At 42.0% G+C, this 20,912-nt stretch overlaps 1 protein-coding gene across 3 annotated transcripts in view; it reads right to left on the reverse strand.

Moving 5' to 3' along the window:
• fnbp1l (formin binding protein 1-like) overlaps positions 1 to 20,912 on the reverse strand; it is a 44,864-nt gene that overhangs the window by 4,879 nt on the left and 19,073 nt on the right. For 2 of the 3 annotated variants that reach the window (XM_075485963.1, XM_075485962.1), the window contains exons 2-15: positions 15,138 to 15,253; positions 13,293 to 13,343; positions 11,341 to 11,488; positions 10,120 to 10,182; positions 9,041 to 9,145; positions 8,382 to 8,510; positions 6,953 to 7,099; positions 6,605 to 6,826; positions 5,197 to 5,367; positions 3,029 to 3,138; positions 2,595 to 2,727; positions 2,380 to 2,474; positions 2,019 to 2,194; positions 1,298 to 1,335 (exon numbers count right to left, since the gene is read on the reverse strand). In XM_075485963.1, coding sequence (XP_075342078.1) covers positions 1,298 to 1,335; positions 2,019 to 2,194; positions 2,380 to 2,474; positions 2,595 to 2,727; positions 3,029 to 3,138; positions 5,197 to 5,367; positions 6,605 to 6,826; positions 6,953 to 7,099; positions 8,382 to 8,510; positions 9,041 to 9,145; positions 10,120 to 10,182; positions 11,341 to 11,488; positions 13,293 to 13,343; positions 15,138 to 15,253 — 1,704 coding nt within the window. The remainder of the gene's footprint in view (positions 1 to 1,297; positions 1,336 to 2,018; positions 2,195 to 2,379; positions 2,475 to 2,594; positions 2,728 to 3,028; positions 3,139 to 5,196; positions 5,368 to 6,604; positions 6,827 to 6,952; positions 7,100 to 8,381; positions 8,511 to 9,040; positions 9,146 to 10,119; positions 10,183 to 11,340; positions 11,489 to 13,292; positions 13,344 to 15,137; positions 15,254 to 20,912) is intronic. The other variant, XM_075485964.1, reaches the window with a different exon arrangement.

Consider the following 20,912-nt stretch of genomic DNA (forward strand, 5'->3'; position numbering starts at 1 on the left):
GACACAAAGGTTATTTTATAAGAGACTTAATCACCATGGATCAATCTATAGGATTTCCCACGCAATGCTAGAGTGCATTTATAACATGCCAAATATTTTTAGCCATCCACTTCCACATTTTGTTTAGCATATTGCATTTTTAAAATCTAAATCCTTTACTACAGTAGTTCTGCATGCCGTGCTTCACTTCAGCTTTGATTCATGTGCACATACGTGGTAAATACAAAGTGGAAACCAAGCTTGGTTGAAATATGTAGAATATTTCTATGCATGCAACATGTGCATGAGACTACAAACTGTGCACAAAGTAAGAGAAAATGACATATAAACAAGTTGCTTATTGGCTAACATGGTCCAGACTTGCCTGAGATTTTATAACAGGAACTGTGTTCAATTTTAATTTCTTTACTATGGTTCAAAGGCAAACGTTTGACAACAGTCTCTCTCAGGGTCACATTGTGTATACACTGGCCAAAAATGGTGGCAGTTGGATCAAGCGGCATAGCACTTAACATTGACTGATAAACAAGATCTGTTATGAGGGGTCTGTTCAGGGTCTCAAAACTCTGTTTGGACTGGCATCCATCACTCTCTTCAGCATCATCCTCAAAATCTAACACTGACAAAACTTCTCAACAACTGGTCAAAATTTGTGCCAAATGTGCAAAACTTTGATAAAAACATTAATTTTGCTCAGAATAAACAACAAATAAGCTGGTTGTTGCCGAGCTACCTAAAACATAAGCTATCCTTACTAGCTTACCACATGGGGGCGCTGTTGCTGCTATTTGCAAGTATGTGAAGCATTTTAGTTTTTGAGAAAGATTTCAACTTGAGTATTCAATCTTTTTCAAAGTGTGATCGTTTAAAGATACTTTAAAGATAACGGCACCAACATTGATGCATCTTATCAGCTAAACATGCTTAACATTTGAGCTCTGGAACTATGTGCCCAATTACAAAGTTGAGTTACAGCCCATAAAAAGAAGAAAAGTAAAGAAAATCAAAACATTAAAAAGAAAAAGGATAAATATGGTTAAAAGTAAAAGTGAGGGGCGGTCGGTGGCGTAGTGGGTTAAGCAGCCGCCCCATGTACAGAGGCTACAGTTCCTCGCTGCAGCTGGCCCCGGTTCGAATCCCGCACCGAGCGGCCCTTTGCTGCATGTCTTTCCCCTCTCTCTGCTCCCTGCTTCCTGTCTCTCTCCAACTGTGCTATCATTAAAGGCAAAAAAAGGCCCAAAAAATACTTAAGAAAACAAACAAAAAAAAAAAAGTAAAAGTGAAAACTAAGCATTACCTCGTCCTCTGCCATCACCAGCGTCCCCTCGTTCTTACCTAAGAGTCAAACAAAAACAGCATTAGTGTCGATTTCAGTCTCAAACTAATGGACATTTGTGCACACATTAATCATTTCCACATAATTTCCTCTGTTATAAAAACACCATTTTACAAATCAGCTCCATCCAATTCAGGATCGTGGGGGGCTGGAACCCATCCCAGCCGCCACAGGGTACGACTCAGTCCATCATAGTGACAAGCAACCAAGAACACTCACACCAACTCCTAATGTCAATTTCACCCCAATCAACCACACATGCACGTTTGTGGACGGTGGGAGGAAGCCAGAGAGAACCAACACATGTATGGGGAGAACATGCAAACTCCACACAAAAAGATCAGCTAAGATTCAAACCAGGAACCTTCTTGCTGTGAGGCAACACTACATGCAGCCCCTCAGATACTGTACAAGTAAAACCGAACCAGAAAGAACTGGTCTGGCACGAGTCCCTACAGGCTTTGTGGTGGAAGTTTCTCTTAAAGGTCCTCAAGTCACATTAGGAACATTTTAAAGTCTTTTTTTTTTTTAACTGAGACTGCTGTCTGCTCATCAACACATATAGTTACACCTCGCCTCAGCAACTCATCAAGTGCATCATGTCTGACCTTCGAGTTCTCAGTGAGTCACTTAAAACTGCGTCTACCGGATGATGGCTTTGTGTCGTTCTGATTAATATTACCGTCAAAGGAGTAGAGCGCTTTGCAGTGTCCAATGACAGGTAATGGGTCATCATCGTCAAATTCATCGTCAAACTCATGGGGGTCGGGGTTTGGAGGTCCGGGCCGTGCAGGACTGGGGCGGCGGTGAGGCGTGTGGTGCTCCTGACTTGTGTCGTCTGTGTAACTGCCCTCAGGACTGATGGGAAACGGGTAAGAGCTTTGACTTAAACATGGCATTACTTGCTACTTAAATATGCAAACAAAGTAAAGACACATACATCTAGGAACTCTGTAGCATCACAAGTAGCTTTAGTATGTTAGAAATCACACATTTCTCGCTTTATATATTTGTGCACATCTGGGTGTTCGGAAGGAGCTTACCTCTCTCTGCCTTGAGGAGCGTGGTGGTGGTTGTCTGCACTGTGTCTTCTGTCTCCTCTGGAGCTCTGCTTTCCCTCCACTTCAGACAACCAAGTCTGTCAACAGAGAGGGAGATCTAACCCATATATTGTTGATGACATCACTAGCATCCATCTGTCACCAAACACGAGGGGGGGGTGCCATCGCCTATCGCTAACAGCACCCTGTGTCAGTACCTCATTTTTGTGGATTTCAGAGCGCAGCTTCTCCATGTTACAAATGGTCTCTGATATTTTCGGCTGCAGGCTGTTGGGGTCGCCCATCTGAGGATTCTTCTCATACACATCCTTCATCTTGTTCAGTGCATCTCTGGTAGAAGGAAGCAAAGAAAAAAAAAAAAAGGCATGAAAACTTATCGAATGAGCAAGGATTTTAAGAAGTTTGGAGACATCAAAGTGTAATCTTCCTTATCACATCACACTGTTCCTCCTCTTGTTGGAAATCTCCGCTAGTTATTAGAGGAGGTTTTGTCAAGGCAGCAGCTCGAGTCAAATTAAAGAAAAGTTCACGTAAAAAGTAGGTAATGACACTTCTTAAGTGAAACCATCTCAGGAACCAGACTTAAAGCTCTTTGACTTCAGGAGATATGTGGGCAGTCTGAACGTCTGACCTCTGATCCATCTCTTTCTGGAGCTCCTTGTTGAGTTCATCAATCTTCTGCAGCAGCTTCTTCCTCCTCTGCTCAGGAGGTAAGTGGCTGAAATCCTCCAGAGACGGCGCCTGGTGAGGAGAAACAACATGAGGACAATAGATTGATCCCTGGAAAATACCACAGACGGAATAAGATAAGATAAGATTAGTGAGTTTGTTTTCTCTTATCTGTTCTCAGGAGAGGTGTTAAAACGGTAGCTCTACCACTGACTTAGGAACCCAAGTGCAGGAGTTTGATCTGGTTTGTGCCTCTATTACTTGTTCAAAGAAGCATCTCAAACCAGCATGTAGCTGTCGACTCAACTTTCACTAAAATGAAGGATTACAAATTGTATGTATTGTTGAGAGACAAAGTGTATTTTTGGAATGTGAGGCATGAGCTTCCTCACAGCTTAATTATTCAGAGTAAGTACATATGTAAACTCACACACCACACATGTTCCTCTAATAGAGGGAAACTGAACACATCCACATGTACTGTAGGTTTGACAGACAGAAGGAAGGCTAACTGCAGAGGTGAGGCAGCTATCTCTACTGGCTTTGTGCTGTCGGATAGTAACGGTAGTGAGGATACTGTCAGCTAGCTATACTGCTGGGTCTTCTCAGGACTACTCTATATGATCACACAGACTTACTTACCAACTTCACCGACCACTGAGCCGTAACGTATTAATCATTTCAGTAAGAGAAAAGAGAACATGGGATGCCGATTAGTCGTCAGTTTAGTCATCACAGAAATTTGTCAAAATGTTAGTGTTTGTGTTCCGAGGCTGAAGGTCAAATACAATGACAACATTAAAAAGAATTATTATTATTATTTTTTTTTTTACATTCTTCTTCTGGCTGCATTTCCTGCTTCTATCAGGGAGGCTTTTTGGTTTCTCTTTGGTTTAAAAGTACAAAACATTTTGAAAACCATCCAAGATGTCTTCTAAAATCTACTGTGAGTAAAAGGGGCCCTGCGGAGTCATGTTTGCACATAAAATAAGCTGTGACAGCCACATGGTTCGTTCTCCTGCTGCTGTTTGCATGTTGTTCGGCTTAAAGGCGGTAGTGGTAGTTAAAAACGAGCAAGTGGAGCACTGACAACGTCGACAAACACAGAGATAAACAGGATGCAGTATTCAAAATCAGGGCTGCAATGCAATTTATTACATTTTCATGCTAATTATTCTAAATTTGACAATTCACTTTTGCTATCAGAGGGTCAAAGAATTATAACTTTCTAGTAAACTTTGTTGATAAACTTAGCTGTAAATAAACTTAAATGATGCAACCTGTATATGTTTGACCGTGAAGATGCACCTAACATAGATAAATAGTACTTTGATTGACTTCCTACACCATTTATGAAATTCCCTGATGTTCCTCGTCTGTCTGGAGCACTTCTCTACAACGATGATCCTTTTCCAAAGCCAGTGAGAAATATTTTCAGCAATCTGTCAGCCTGTTTGTCCGTCTGTTGTTCTGAGAGAAGCCTCGCAGATTACGCACAAAAAGCAGCCAATCACAGATGGTGCTGACAGCACGGGCGGGTACAAAAGCCAATCAAAGCTTTAGTTTGGCACCGACACCAGGTGTTATTTACAGTACTGTATGAAACTATCTGCTGATATTGACACTGTTAGAGCACACAGGCACACAACACTGCAGACCCAGGCCAGAACAACATCAGTGCAACACACCTGATGTTGCTAACTCGTTTTCAGCCATTATTTCCCCATCACACACAAAACACTGCAACCAGAACGCTAAAAAAAGCCATTCCAAATCCCTCACAGACCAACACACCATTAATCACCAGCGATCCTCCGTCTTGTAAATGGAAAAAACCTCTGAAAAAAAATAAAGAGAGAACCACACACACACACACAAAAAAAAGAAATTGGAAAGATTAAGAAAGATGTGCCAGAAAAGGGGGAAACAACGAGAAAAACAATACTACAAGGTGTCTGCAAGTTCTTTAACAGCTCAATGGTTTAATCATATCAGCCTTATGAGAGCAAATTCTGAGCCCATCTGAATCATAAGATATTTTACACTGAAGCGGCTCCTGCAGACATCCTGCAGAAATGATAGAAAAACCAAAGCAACCAATCTCGAGTACAGCGCTACTTCCTGTCTCACCCCTCTCCTTGGGCCCCTTATATTCTGGGGCATTCTGGGCATTGTAGTCTTTATCTCAGAGAGATAGTGGCTCACAAGGTCAGAGCTGAAGCGTGGTGTTGTGAAAATGTTTGAGGTGGACCTTTGACGAGAGGAGAAGGAAGGTGGGGGAGGAGGTACGGAGGAGGGGGACTGGAGAGAAGCATGAGGAGAGAACAAATCCACAAGTCAGGATGGCGTCTCACATTTCTTTCTGGGTGTGAGGGGGTAATTCAGTCATGGTAACATTTAAGAAGATAAAAGAGCACTTCAATAATCTGAAACCGATACACGCTAGAATTTCTAAAGTTGTACAGGAACGGGTGTTATGTTAGCAGTGATCCATTATGATGTCCCAGAGTTTTCCCCCAAACACAATCACAACTAAATAACTTTTCATGGGACAAAATATACATCCTTCTGAAAAAAAAAAGACATCCCAAGATTACCCTTTACATTTAAAGGGATTTGATCTGTATAGTAAAATGTTCATTTTCAGTGATTCATCAGAGCAGGGAGCAAACAGAAAGTTAGTTAGTTCCACTGTGATTAAAGCAAAACTGTCTGATCTGTTCATGTTTCTTCCTTTTCTTCCATTACCTCTGACTGATGGGGCCCTGCATGAACATCGTCTGTTGGGTTTTTTTTTAGCTCTGGATTGGACAAGGGTCTTTTGGAATCAAGCAAAGTCATGTACTTCCTGTCAATTAAATCTGACACAGAGTTTTATAAAGATGCAGATTATCTGAGCACCACACTGTCAATAAAAACTGTTAAATGTTTTCCGTTCATCTTTGCTGCTCCTTTACTTCCAGCTCATTTTAGATGCGTTAATATCTAAACTTGTACTAAACCTGTTTGTGAAGTTTTTGAGCACCGAGTGTTAAAGTAAACGGTTTCATGTACACACCCCATCAATCACACGGGTTCCTGATACTATGAGGCAGCTGATGGGGCAAACATGAACCAACAGCAGATGGTTAATGAATGACCAACACTGCCTTTGTGGAGAGGGCCAAGGTTCAAAGAGTGTGTCAGAGGAGGGATTTGAAAGTTTACTATCTAACTAATGCTGGACAGGTGAAAAAAACCTACAACTCAACACAAACTGAGAATAAAACCTGGGTGCAGAAAAAAGCGATAAAAAGTGTCAGCAAATTTACACAAAGTGATTCTGAAATCTGTACAGGCAGAGAGGGAGAAAATAAAATGACCGTTTCGGATGACATTAATGAAGCTGAGTGATACCCCTCAGTTCAGGTGTTTCACGCCCTCCAGGATCTTTGCACGTTTGAAGTTAAATGAGGTAAATATCACGATAACTACTGAAAGCTGCTTCGGGTGCAGGTGGTGAGAACGCTCCATCAACAGGCTCCCTTCTCTCATGTACCTTTGGTTTCTTTCCAAAAAGCCAAAGCTTGTTCTTGGTTCTGCTCATGGGGTGTTTGGGATCGGACCGAGAACCTGGGCCTCCGTCTCTGTCACTTTTGGGTGTGTTGCTGATGGTGCCGTCTGAACCCGTTCTGCTTAAATTCTGACTGAAGTCTTCGAAGGGGAAGTCGCCTGGGGGATCAAAGCCAGACTTAAATGACTCCACAACTATGGACGAATCCTGGGAAGAAGGGAGGATAAACATAGATCAGGTGACAGGGAGGAGAGTGCACCGAGCCAACATCACACATTGCCTCGTACCAGCTTTTTTCTGACCGATTTGGTTTTTCTTCCTTTCTCCACATACCTTTCTGTCATCTACAGCCTTGGCAGCACAAACCATTCCTTCTAGACATTTGGAGATGATGGGAATGACCGTCCGTTCCGACTCAGCAAAGCTTCGATACGTCTCTCCGAGCTTCACTGTTCGACGTTGGTCCATGTCCTGCAGATTCTGTACACAGTGCAGAAGAAGTGGAATAAACACTGTTAAACAACTGCTCTGCTGCTCACACAGACACTTCTACAAGCTTCTTTTGTGTGTAAACAACCTGTCGGAGCTAACCGGTCTCTAACCCGGATAGAACTGATACCCGCTCAGTAGTCTACTGAAGGTTTACATGAGACAAGCTGTTAAATTCAACATTCGATGGGGCACTTACACACAGCACAACACTTTCTCTAAACATGATACTGGGGTATGTGAGGATCAAAGTTGGGCAACGATTAGTGCTTTGATGGCATGCAAAACATTAAAGATCTGACCTAAACCCTTTCTGACTCCCTTTTGTGAAAAGTCTTTCTGCTCTGGTGATACTTACCATCCAGCCTGGGGAGGAATGCAAATTTCTTTAAGATGTATCACAATGAGCAATGGCTGCAGCAGTACATGCTTTAATTAGTGTCATCTTAACCTGCTGTGTTGTAGAGCTTGTGTTAAAGCTTCCAACCATATGTGATTGGATTGTGTGGTGCGATGTAGGTCAAAATTTCAAACGACTTAGAAAGACATCCATCCATTTTCATCCTCTTATCCGAGGTCGAGTTGGGAAGGCAACAGGTCCGGGATAGAAACCCAGACATCCTTCTCCCCAGCGACACTCTCCACCTCCTCTCGGAGGATCCCTGGGCGTTCCCAGGACAGAAAAGACATATATTCCTTCCAGCGAGTCCTGGGTCTGCTCTGGGGCCTCCTCCCAGTAGGACATACCAGGCGAACCTCCAAAGGGAGACGACCAGCAGGCAATCTAACCAGATGCCTGATCTTCCAATGCGAAGGAGCAGCATTTCTTCTCCGAGTTCCCGCCAAATGGCCGAGCTCCTCACTCTATCTCTAAGGTTGAGCCCAGCCACCCTCTGAAGGAAACACATTTCGGCTGCTTGTATTCGTTCTTTCAGTCACTACCCAGATCTCGTCACCATAGGTGAGGTTTGGACTAAAGATGGAACAGTGGAATTCACCACAACGGACTGGAGCAGCGCCCTCATTACAGCTGCCGATGCCCCAATCCGTCTGTCCATCTCTCACTCCAACCTGCCAGCACTCGTGAACAGGGTACCCAAACACCTAAACTAAATGAGGCAGGGACTCATCCCCACTTAGAAGGACAGAAGAGGTAAAACTTTTTACATTTTACAACACAAGAGGGACCTAAATAAATCAAGGAGTTTATAAGGATTCACAAAATGCTATAAATGCCCGTTTTGTTATGTGAAGCTCAGTGGGTTTGCTTTACCTTGAAGATGTGTGGTATGGCATTGTTGAAATGTTTCCACTGCTCTGCGTTGAAGTTCTGCAGCTGAGCAGCGTACTCATTCTTGCTCTCATCTGCCATGTGAGTGCGCAGGTAGAACTGGGCTTTAGCCTGAACAAAAATGACACCCATATAAACATCACATTACAATGTAACAGCACCAAAAAAAAAAGAAAAAACTTAAAGCCATTCAGCAGCCTACTGCTGCTACAAGGTGTATTTAATAAGAGTCATGTGGCTAAAGCAATGCAAAGAAAACACACATGCAGAGGAAAAGTTCCTACAGCTACAACATCCAACTCATCTTTTGTTTTAATTTTTACTCTTATGGGACATTTATATTCCTACAGTATAATTACATGTGCACTACCCACACACACACTAACTTATATGGCATGTATGTTGGGAAGTGAGATTATGTAAGTTTGTTTCTCATTATATTCTTAAATGTGAAAAAGAGGAGAAAAGTGTTTCTATGACTCCACTTCTCTTTCTTTAGCTTTCTGCCAACTACAGAATGAAGTCACCATCCAGGTATTTTGACTTGCAGTGAGAAAATGAGACGTTGAGGACCATTTTCCCCCAGCATCTTCACAGTAAAATGATCCCAAGCAGTGCAGTTACAGGTGGGAGCTTCCTACCTTCTCAACTTCTGATTTGGTGGCGTTGATGTCGTTATCTAACCGTTCGTAGGTCACCTGGGATTTTTCAGCTTCCCGACACTCTCTCTCAAACTTCTTTTTACTCTGGAAGAGAAAAGGGGGCACAATTTAAAGTATCCAGAAAGACGACTGTATGACCACAGTACTGCAACACACTCACTCCGTTCCTGTGTCAGTAAATAAAACAAAGGAAATATGTGAATGAGAGGGGGATGAATCAGACACAGAGATAGCTCACTTCCTGACAGACCATCTGGGTTACATTAGGAGCGAAGGAATCACAGTCAATAGCCAAGACATTACAGTCTAGTCACTAGGTAGTCACTCTTAAAGTCATGGAGACCACACACTGAAACTCCCTTTAACACATGTGCTGGACTAACTATTAAGTGACTATAAATGTATTATCTATCATTTTAACAAGCCGTGATTAGAAGCAGTTTTAGTTCTAATTGCATTGCGATGGTTAATAATATGTCCTGTAATGAGCAGGGTATGTACATTAACACACCTAGTTAATGTAAATAAATGACCTCAGAAGTGAACAAATGGAATCGCTCTCTTTCTGGAGCCTTTTGGGAGCCAGACGGAAGGCCGTGAAAGGCCAAATATGGCACATGGGCTTTGCCTTGCTCTGGGAGGGGTTGCACAGAGGTCTGTGTGTGTGTGTGTGTGTGTTTGTTTGTGTGCGTTTCCTGATCTTGGCTCCTGTCCTGGGTCCCGGTGGACTGATAATCTTGCCAGGAAGAAGAAAAGGACAATGATGTCTTTTCAGATTAAGAAACAAATGCGTTTCTGATAATCTGGTAACAGCTGAGAGGTGCTTCTCACAACTGTTTCTGAAATCCAATACATCTACATAAAGGATTGTGTGGTGTAGGCAAATGGAAAAGAGGATGCAATTTGTTCTTTGGTTACCTCTGTTAACATTTCTTTCATTCCTCATGCAAACAAGTATGAGAGGAGCACAGCTGGCTGTCCCTGACAAAGAATATTTACACTGAACACTTATATTTTTCTCTTCACCCCCTCCTCCTTGTCCCGCCCTCCTCACTTACATTGTCCATCTGCTTCCAGCAATGATCCAAATGCTGCTGAGCCTTCCTGCCCTCCTGTAGATGCTGCTCATTTACACAAAGACATAAGGCACATTTACAAAGAAACATCAGAGTGTACGTAGATATGTGCACACACAAAAATATTGGGCTTTGTGTCACAGTTGCAAACAACAACAACAATTCACTGGAGGGAAAGAGCTGGAGAACTCAGTGTTTTTGCTCCTTAGAGGTTAGACTCTTGTACACCTTTAATGCACTGAAAGCTAGTCATTGCACACAGAAGCCTGTTATGATACCAAGTTTTGCATTCATAGTTGGACTAACATGTTTTATATCAGTTTGGGGGAAAAAATAACCAAATTACCCAAAATCTGTTCTTTTTTCTCAGTTTTAGGTTCACTTATTCATAATCAGTAAATGTAGACTGCCTTGTTGTCATGGTGATAGAGCTTTTAACTCTTTACCACATCACATCAACAGGTCATAACAGAATAAAAACGCAGCCGTGTTTTGTTTGTGGTCCGTTTATGACAGTTTTTGGTATTTTTTTCTTTTTACTTTAACTTTTACTATTTTTATTCTCTTGTATATTATTTAGATATCTTTTTATATTTTTGTATATGCAAAACCAAGAGCTCCTGCACTAAATTTCATTATGCCTGCATAGTGACAATAAAGATTCTTGATTCATAAGATCTAGAAATGAACAACGGCTGAACTGAAATCAGCTGCCAGGTTCCAAACCATCAACCAAGGTTTAGTCTCTGCACACCAAACCAATTCAGTGTCTGTTATATGTATGGTCTTACTGAATAACTCATGCAGCTGGAGACACTGAAGAAAATGTCCTGTATGCCAAACAGTACAAAACTCCAAACAGCATTTGTCAGTGAGTGAGATGTGTTGGTTGCCATGTGGCGCAAAGTGAAAAAAAAAAAAGTAGAGGGCGCTGTTCCTCTAAAACATGCAACCTCAGATTTTTAGTGTCCGCCATCACCAGATGGTAGAAGACACGAAAGACAGATGGTTGACATCACATCCAACATATTTATCATACTGAGTGAAGCCAAACAGAAAACAAATGCACATGAGGTGACATTGAGGACATAAACACCAGTATCACTTTTTAATGGGAAGCAACAGTTACTTTCAACACCACATGCGTTGGTGTTACTCAGTGACACACATAGCGGTGAAGTATGAGCTTGGTGCTGTACTCACATATTTCCTCTCAGCTTTGAGGTCTTGGCTGTACTTCAACAGCTCACCGTAAACCTTGTGAGCCATCTCCTCTGCCACCACCTCCCTCTGACCAGCGTAGTCAGTCAGTTCATTCAGTATGGAGTAGAACGACACGCATGATGTGAACCTGCATATGATTAACACACGATTAACCCTGCACAAAACTGCCTTTGTCTCTGCATCAAATCAGGATGCAAAAGAGACTAAAGGTATTCTATGATGCACAGCATATATACTGGGCAAACAAGGTTTATTTCATAATATTTCTTAAATGTTTTACAGTTAATGTTTCCTCTGCTAAAACTGTGTACCCGGACAAAATGGTACTTGCATGCCAAAATATAGTACAAAAAAACTACCTAAATGTAATATTACAACTTTATAGCTTTACGTGGAATGGAAAGTGTGTTTCAGTCCAATGCTGCACACACCCCCAAACTTTGGCTTTTGTGATGAGTCAGATCTTCCTTAAAGGATAAGACCGGTTTTTTGACATTGGGCCCTTGATTTCACATTATAACATGATGTTCTATTCACCCCTGCTTGTTGTTGGTCATTTGGAGCTGTTCCGAAGATATTGGAGGTGGAGGTGGAGGTGCGTCGCTTACTTAAAAAAATCCGGGTTACTGTAATTTTGAATTTTTGTCGTAAAGTGGGTGTTACTGACGTCCTCGTCGTGTTTCTGCCACAGACAGCCCACAGACCTGCTGCCTATTTATTCATTCGGCTAAAATTCAAAATTAGTAACCCGGATTTTTTTAAGTAAGCGACGCACCTCCACGTTATCAGTGCTAGTGTACAGTAATTAATAAATTATAAACAGCATAGTTTGTGCCTGTATAAGCTTGCCCATAGGAAACCGTTTCATGGCCGAATATCTCAAGAGAGCAGCCAGACGCCTCGCGAATATCTTCGGAACAGCTCCAAATGACCAACAACAAGCAGGGGTGAGTAGAACATCATGTTATAATGTGAAATCAAGGGCCCAATGTCAAAAAAACGGTCTTATCCTTTAAGAACAGTGAAGCTTATTAGATAATAAAAGATCAACACATGTGATTTTTGAAAATGACTACAATTTCCAGTCATGTATAATCTTTAAAGCTGCAGTCTGCAACTCTTTTTCAAGCATAATGCCTGGAACTGTCCGGGGATTCTGAAAGTAGTACATTAAATACCCCAATACAAAAAAAAAAAAGAGTTCTCTAGGTCCCCTATATGTCCCGCTAGGTCCCTCCAAAGCCAGCAGGTTTGTTTACAAAATTGCAGACCGGACCGGTAAAAGGTAACCAATCAGGTTACGAGCTGGGCTCTGCTGCCTGTCAATCACCGAATGTGCACGCGCGATACAAGGTAGGCTCGTCCCCACGCTTATTTATCTGGACTATTGAACTTCATTACGGGCTAGTCTACTTACCGTGTCTTCCATGATCGCAAATGACAGGTGAGTTGATGAATGAGGAGTCGTGTAGGCGCATCTGGTGTGCACGTAGACGTGCACGAGTTCTCATGTGTTTTGAAGGGGCGGGACAGGAAGTTGAATAACTTTTTATTTTTCGGTTAAAAAATAAGCATTTCTTGCATTTTGCGACTACGGAGGTCACCGTTTTCAACTTCAAGCGTTCTGATAGATCATGTAAACTCTTAAAATGCCAAAAAGTAGGACTTTACGTATGACAACAACAAATCCTGCAGACTGCAGCTTTAAGTATGCTAAACTTGACTTATTTTTAATCAAGTGCTCCCTGGTTTCCACGCAAACGCATCCCAAGTGCCCTCTCATCATATGACCAATTAAGAACCAGATCAAACTCAGAGTCTGGATCCTTCAAATGAACAACCGGACGGCATCCAGCAGGCCTTTTTCACCTGTGTAGTCTGAAGACATTCAAGAGTTAACAAAAAATAAGAGATCATGCAAAGTTACTCACCTTGGCTCCTCATCTTTAGAGCGTTTGGGACAGTATTTTTTCACTAAGTTCCTGATAGACAGAGAGACAGAGAAAGACTCAGAAGCTTAAGATATTGTCTGATTTCTTAAGCCTAGAAAAAAGACGGGTAAAAACAGAGGAGGCCACACACACACACACACATATGAACTCACACAGACAACTAAACAGAACCTGAGCAAAAATAAAAAATTAATCAGAAATCTAAACTTCAAAGCCTCTGCCTGTCCTTTCCCTGAGGCTCTGACTAAATAGATTCTAGTAATGCAGGGAATGAGTTGAATGAATTAACTGGAGGGCATGGGAGTGTGTGTGTGTGTGTGTGTGCGTGTGTGTGCGCGCCACACAGAGTGTAAACGTGTGTCTGTGAGATTTCCTCTTATCAGTACAATAAGGAGTGTTGCTGCCAGATGCACTGCCTGAACTGTGCACGTTTCACATAGACAGCAGAGACTTCAGGTCTGCAGCAGTAATGTATGCGTGTGTACGGGTATTATGCTTTCAACAGAGATTTAACCGCCTTGAAATCAGCAACCACAGGGATAAGACTGTTTTTTAATGAGGTTTCATTTCAACACTTCAAAGTGTTTATGTTCTCAAATCTGCCTCTCAACTTCTGAGCATGCTGGAAATGAAGGCAAATCCAAATCCTAGTCAAACCTTCCTAAAAACACTCTGATATCAGACTTCCAACACAGTACCAGCCTGACAGAGTCTCCCACCTGTTCTCTGGGCTTCTTTTTATATACATATATATATATATATATATATATATATATATATATATATATATATATATATATATATATATATATATATATTTTTTTATTTTTTTTTCCCTTGTCCTGTCCAGCATTATGGTAGCAAAATTGTAATCTGAATACCGTTTATGCTAAACACATTTGCTATGCCAAGGGAAGCTTTATGAATGTAAAGCTCCCCTTGATGTCCATCAACTCCTCATTTTTATTTATTTATTTTTGTTACAATATTTAACATGATATGATAATAGTGCCGAACCGGACCGGGGGACAGAGAGAAAGGCTCTTTTTACCTTCTGCAAGTGTTGCATTAACGTATTTTTTTACACTAGATTTAACAAGATGGGTCATTATCAGAACCTTTTGCATACAACTTTACAGAATGTCAGCTTCCTTCAAACACACTGACCCCCGTGTGCCAATGTGTTCACTTAGCGCTCATGTAAAAATATCATTGTTAATGCTGCCAGGTTGAACAGTGTAGTCAGTTTCTGAAACACATTCGAGCCATGTCAAAAACATATGCCTCTGTGATCTCATAGTCTAACAACCAATCGCCTAATTTACTGAGCCAGTCAGCACTGACAGGCATGGGTCGTCTTTGCACAAATACTACACCTCTACACAATGAAAATACAGAAATCATTTAAGAAAAGCTGCAGCACACACCAGCTTTTCTTAACTTGCTAGTTTGTGTAACTGATAAGCATTACGCAGGTGTATTATACAAAGGATTATAAATGTAAACTCCACTTTTTCTGGGATTCCACTTCCCAGAAAAACATGTTAAATCAGATGCAAATAAGCCAAAGTTTGACATTGCATCACGATACTGCATTCACACAGCAAGCTACTGTCCGTGAATAAAAGAAAGAAAATACGTTCTAAAAGTTGATGTTTCTTTACATATTTTGTAGCAAAGGGGGTTATGTTCCAGTGTACGCTAGAGCAAGATGGAGACATCTTCAAGTGTTTCTCCAGCAGCTGTTATCCACAAGCTTTTAAATTCAGCGTTTCTTATAGTTTGTGTGTGTGTGTGTGTGTGTATGTGTGTGAGAGAATGTACCGTAGCTGCTTGGCATAGTTTTGCTCTATTTCCAGCCTCTCCTTGACAAATTTTGCGTAGCGCTCAAGAAAGTCAATCCCCCACTGAGTGTGTTTGTCCAGATTATCAAACTGGTCCTGAGGATGGAAAACAAAGGACAGCCAGAGGGGTAGGGGAGGGAAGACAAGAAAAAAAACACATTTTAGACATCAGAAAATTCCATTTGAAACAAATTCTGCATTCTGTAACATTCCGGTTTTATTTCCATTTGATGTAAACTGTTCTAGCGTCAACATCGTGACAAATGCTGTCAATTGAGACATTAATAAAACGGTATTTATGCCTGTTAAAACGATGCTTCTGATCCCAAGTGGACAGCTCTAAGAGCATTCGTTTACACCTGGTATTCCTGTGCATCTCTGCTTGTGATCAGACGTCTCTTACAGCTCAATATGCAAATATACGCATGGCCTATATCCAACACAGTCAGCTGTGGTGGGCATCAGTCGGTCTGCAAGGTCAATGCAAAATCTGACATTTACGTCCCTGGGAGATGTTATTTTAAATGAACACTTCTAAAATCTGCCTGAATCACTTTCAGGTTTTGTTATAGCATAGATAAGAGCAGTAAAAAGAGCCTGAAATATCAGATATGTGATGCCGTAGACCTTCAGAACCAGATAAAACAAAACTCTCAAACACATGAAACTGTTCTGTTCGCTTTTATATAGAAATGTTCTGCCTGGAATACATTCCGCCACATAATGTGCAACATAACAATCCTGGTCGAGTCGCTGCTGCAGTGGAAACCCTGTAAAGGTGAAAGCCCATCAGGTGAGGAGATGGTTTGAGACTCATTAGTATTATACTGTTAATAGAACGCGGACGTGTCGGGACGAGTGTTGCTTGCGTTTCGTCAACAAACGGTAACAACAGCTCTGCTTGAGCGGAAAAACACAATCATTTACAACCTCCTGAACGTACAAACACACAGAGGGATTACAACAACTTAGTTGTCTGACTTCATTATCTAATGACAACAAACAATCCGCACCCTCTTCCTTCCTGCAATGTTCTCTGTGCGTTCCAGACTAAAAGAACAAGAACAGAAGGATTCATAACAGGGAGAATGAGCTACGCTTCCAAATTAATTCTGTGATAATGGTAATGATAATGGGATTTTTGATAATGGGGACAGAGTGCTGTCTCACTTAATTGTCTATTATACCCCTTTTTACACTGGTCAAAAGACTTGCTAACCCCCTCTAAAACCATGACTGCAGTAGACACGGGTTTTAATTGTCCCAGCTAGGCTTCAATGAAAACACAACACCCAGAAATACACGGTAAGTGGGCAACTTCTTCCCAGAAACACAGGTCTGCTGACCGTAGCATGTCACATGGAGGCTCGGAGACTCACTCATACACCTAACGGACAAAAAAAAAAAAAAGAGGAAATTGATACATTTTTTCTTTTCTTTTTTTTTAAACTGTAGTAAAAGACAGCTGGAGGCTTATTCTCTGTCCCGCTGTGTGGCGCTGACGGCCACAGTCCAGTCACAGTCAGTTCTAAACTAGCCTGATTATCTCAGGGTTATGATTATCAGAAGCACAGCATAATGCCGTCCATTCATGTTGTCTGATGACAAGCCTGTTCTCTGGGAGGAAGAGGTATAATGGACCGGTGAGTTTTAGCCGAAAGAGCACTGATGATAAACCTGCTGCTGGATGTAACGGGAAAGGCTTTAACTGGCTTGTTTTAGCAGGTGGACCTGCATTAAAAACGGTTTAAATAACTACTTTTGGGTTTTAGTGCAGAAGTGTCAAACTAGATTAAAGGGATAGTTCGGGATATTTGACATGAATCTGTATGGCATCACCATAACCAGTGTCGTGCATTCAAACTGACTTACCCCCGACAGTGTCCTGTGAGCCGAGTTTTTGTCCAGTGTTGGTCAAGGCGAAAGTAGTCCGGCTTGTTTGCTGGGGTCAAGAAATTAGCGCGTTTTTCTTCCCAAAACAGTACGTGTGCTAAAGAGTGATTTATTTCATCACAAAAACCGAAGCCGGCAAAAGTCACTCCTCCTTATCACTTGGGCCCTATACTGTCTCTCATTGTGTATCAGTGCGCACGTCATTCTGACCGCGAGCTGTGCGCACGAGTCTTTCTGTTCTTTGGCAGTGCTCAACACTGTCTTACTCTGCAGACAACTGGCCATCGGGTCCAGCTGGTCTGGGACGCCTCTTCCAGTTGATCTTGGGAACATGGAAAAAAGTTCTCAAGACGCCTGCATTCAGGAGTGCAGGGAAGTCACCGTTATTTGTGATGCAGGCAGCAGCTGTCCCACCGACATCCTCATCTATGGAGAGATTTTGGATCTGGGGCATAACTAAATCCCACTCGTGGCAGCAGTGACATTCCACCTCTGTCTGCATTACTTCGCACTTCAAACAAGTGCACCAGGATTTGTCGGCCACCCTGGGTATCGCAGCTCCAGCAGTGGCTCCAGCTTCTGTTTCCATCACTTCTTTGTCCACCCTCTCTCTTTCTGCCCGATCCAAGTCCATTTGGCGAACTTCCTCCTCAGTATAAACGGGTTCATAAAGATACCCCCTTGGCTCTGAACGGAAGTCAAAATGTTCCTCGTCGCTCTCGTAGTCAGACATCTTCCCGAGCAGTAAACAAAGGGGCCCAAGTGATAACGAGGAGTGACTTTTGCCGGCTTCGGTTTTTGTGATGAAATAAATCACTCTTTAGCACACGTACTGTTTTGGGAAGAAAAATGCGCTAATTTCTTGACCCCAGCAAACAAGCCGGACTACTTTCGCCTTGACCAACACTGGACAAAAACTCGGCTCACAGGACACTGTCGGGGGTAAGTCAGTTTGAATGCACGACACTGGTTATGGTGATGCCATACAGATCCATGTCAAATATCCCGAACTATCCCTTTAAGATCTGGTGGCTGTGAGGCACTATGAATAGAATTCACATAATTTTCATACTCAAATCATTCAACAATGTCAACCAGAAACAGACCACCACTCAAAAATAATTCATCACAGGATGAAGAGCAAGTCTGTGTCGACTTGTCGTGACTCTTCCTTCTGAAGGGACAAGTGGACCCGAACTATAGCAGCAAAATGCCTCTCACAGCATGAGAGAGACAATGCATCCAATGTGCATTTTAGACTCGTTTTCCAAAAACATAGCATCAGTGCACGGCTCTGTGGCGGCCAAGAAAAGGGCCTCCTGCGGCACCCCGAGCCATACTCACACCTGGAACCGGCCCAGCACAAACAGCCTTATCTGTTGCCTTCTGTGGTCGCTGCTGGTCATTAAAGTGCTTTGTTTAAGGGCCCAACAAGGCAGAAATTCAGGAGGGGCAGGTGCTGCTCATGTGCTTCTTAACCCCGGATTTATCCAGCTGGTTTAGAGATCAAATCAGCATCCTTGCAGTTCTAAGCCATCACACGAACCTCCAGGCCCTGCTGATATCATCAGGGGTTCTTTTCAAGACGGAAAAAGATTTTACTGCTTCAACAGAGACAAACTGATCTATATTAAGTCTGGATTCTGAAACAAATAATTCAATTTCCTGCCTTTCTGTCAGGACTTTGTCTGTTTAGCTCTGAAATGCATTTTTAAGTGTATAATAATCAAAAGACAGCAGTGGGCTTGTAACCGTGGAGACCAAAACAATTATCATCGAGTCAGCTGCTGAAGCCACCAGTCTGAAGGCTTTGGGCTGCATTTTTCCTCTGTGTGTGTATGTGTGTGTCAACAAAAAAACAAGTCTTGGCCTTAAGAAAACAAGCGTTTCCAAGGCAGACATGAGACAATGTGAGACTGCTGACTGTGCTTGTCCAGCGACTGTTTTCTTTGAAACACTAATAAAGCCTGGCGAGCCTCAAACAGTGCTGCCAAACATGACTGCATCTTTGAGCTCTTCTCAACTCTCCTTTCAATGAAGGGAGACGTCGGAAGGAAAAAAAACAACTTGGTGGTAGAGTTAACTAGATAAGCAAGTGTTTTGATGCTTATGAGGTTAATGACTCGGTCCACTGGGCTTCTGTCTTCCTAGCATCCTGGCATTTTGGTCCAGCTGCTAATCGTTTCCTTATTTTGACACAGATGTGTGTATATTTGTGCAAAATACAGCCTGAATAATATTTTATTTCTGAAGCAAGCTCTGATATTCATAATCGGTCCAATAGGAACCTTTTACATAATCAGAAAATGGAAAAGTACTTAGAAAAATCTAACTGTTAAAGTATCAACATACGTATGACACACACATACCAATACAAATTCTGTAGATCATCAATAAATTACCATCAGCCTGGCCAATTTATCAGTTCAGCTCGGGTGTAAAGCTAATGATGGCTGAAAATGGGAATTATGTATACCAACCTTTAACGATAAGTGCCATGCTTTGTAAAAAACTAAAACATAGGCTAATCAACCAATGAGAGCGTGTTAAAATCACCTTATATTGCTAACTAACTCATCACATGATTTTAGGTTCACATACAGGAGGAAAAAACTCTTAAAGTGACCCGTTTCTTTGATCAGTAGGAAAAAAACATGAAATGAATGGAAGTTATAGTTTGTGTAAGGGAAATTTGATGGGTAGGGCAGAACGAAAGAGCCACCATGCCAACAAGAATTGAGTTTGTTTTATCATCAATCTAATATAATTTATAATCCAGTGTCTGTTTAAACACTGTGGTCCATGATAAGTGTGCCGCTCATGCTTGTAACTCCGGGTCATACTTCTGCTCTGAACCGCAAGAGAAAATCGAACTGAATCAAAAACAGAAAACAAGAGAGCGTCCGCTGCCAAAAGCAGTCATCCGTTGAAGAATATGCTGCCTAATTGCAACCACTGAGACAAACAAAGGAACCCCAGCATGTTCCAACTGTGGCACGATGAAAAATGGAGCTTCCATTGGTCTCCATTCGACCGACTAGCAGTTTCCTTCAGTGAGACAGAAATGCAGAACTTGCCAATTTCATTAAAATTTTCGACCCCAAAAATGATGCCAAGATGCTTATAAAGATGTTGAACAGCGAGAGGCTGATCTGCACAATGTTGGACAGAAAAAATATTGTATGCTTTGGAGTTCCTCCGGATTTTATGTCTGAATCTCACCTGTCTTGATGCCAGCCCGGCCTGCATGCCCACCTCCTTACAGCAACACGTCTGTCTGTGATTGCGTCAGCCTGCTTGACAGTGTCTATGAATAAGTAATAGAGTATGAGCTCATTCTTTAGTTTGTGGCAAGCTGAGCACAGACTGGCTCACTGGGGAAATTACAACATCTTTGGGTTGGCTGAGGAGTAGCTGCCTAAATCTGGGAGCTACAATTTGTCTGCTCGGTAACCCACACTGCAGCAAACCTGCACTGCGCTGACACCGTCACTATTCTGAGAGCTAAGTTTCACATTTTCTGGTATTCGACTCTCCTCATCCAGGATTAAAAACAAGAAGGAACACAGTGCAAATTTTAAGTTTCAACAACACTAACTCAAAGGTTTACCACACAAACATGCCTACAGATTGTCAACATGTGGCTTCAGGCTTCCCATAATCAACAATTTCTCATACACAAATTAAATGTAAATTAAAGAAAACATTAAATGATTTAAGGTTGCCGGTTTTTCCAGCATCTTTCTCTGGGAAAGTGGTGATATTCAAAAAGGCAGATCTGAAAACAATTGCTCTCAAATGATTTCTGATAGCAACAAAGGGCGTTTAAACAAGCCATGCTATCAGCGGCACTAACAACACA

Source organism: Odontesthes bonariensis, chromosome 15, assembly GCF_027942865.1.
Source record: "Odontesthes bonariensis isolate fOdoBon6 chromosome 15, fOdoBon6.hap1, whole genome shotgun sequence".
In the NCBI taxonomy this organism is placed as follows: domain Eukaryota; kingdom Metazoa; phylum Chordata; class Actinopteri; order Atheriniformes; family Atherinopsidae; genus Odontesthes; species Odontesthes bonariensis.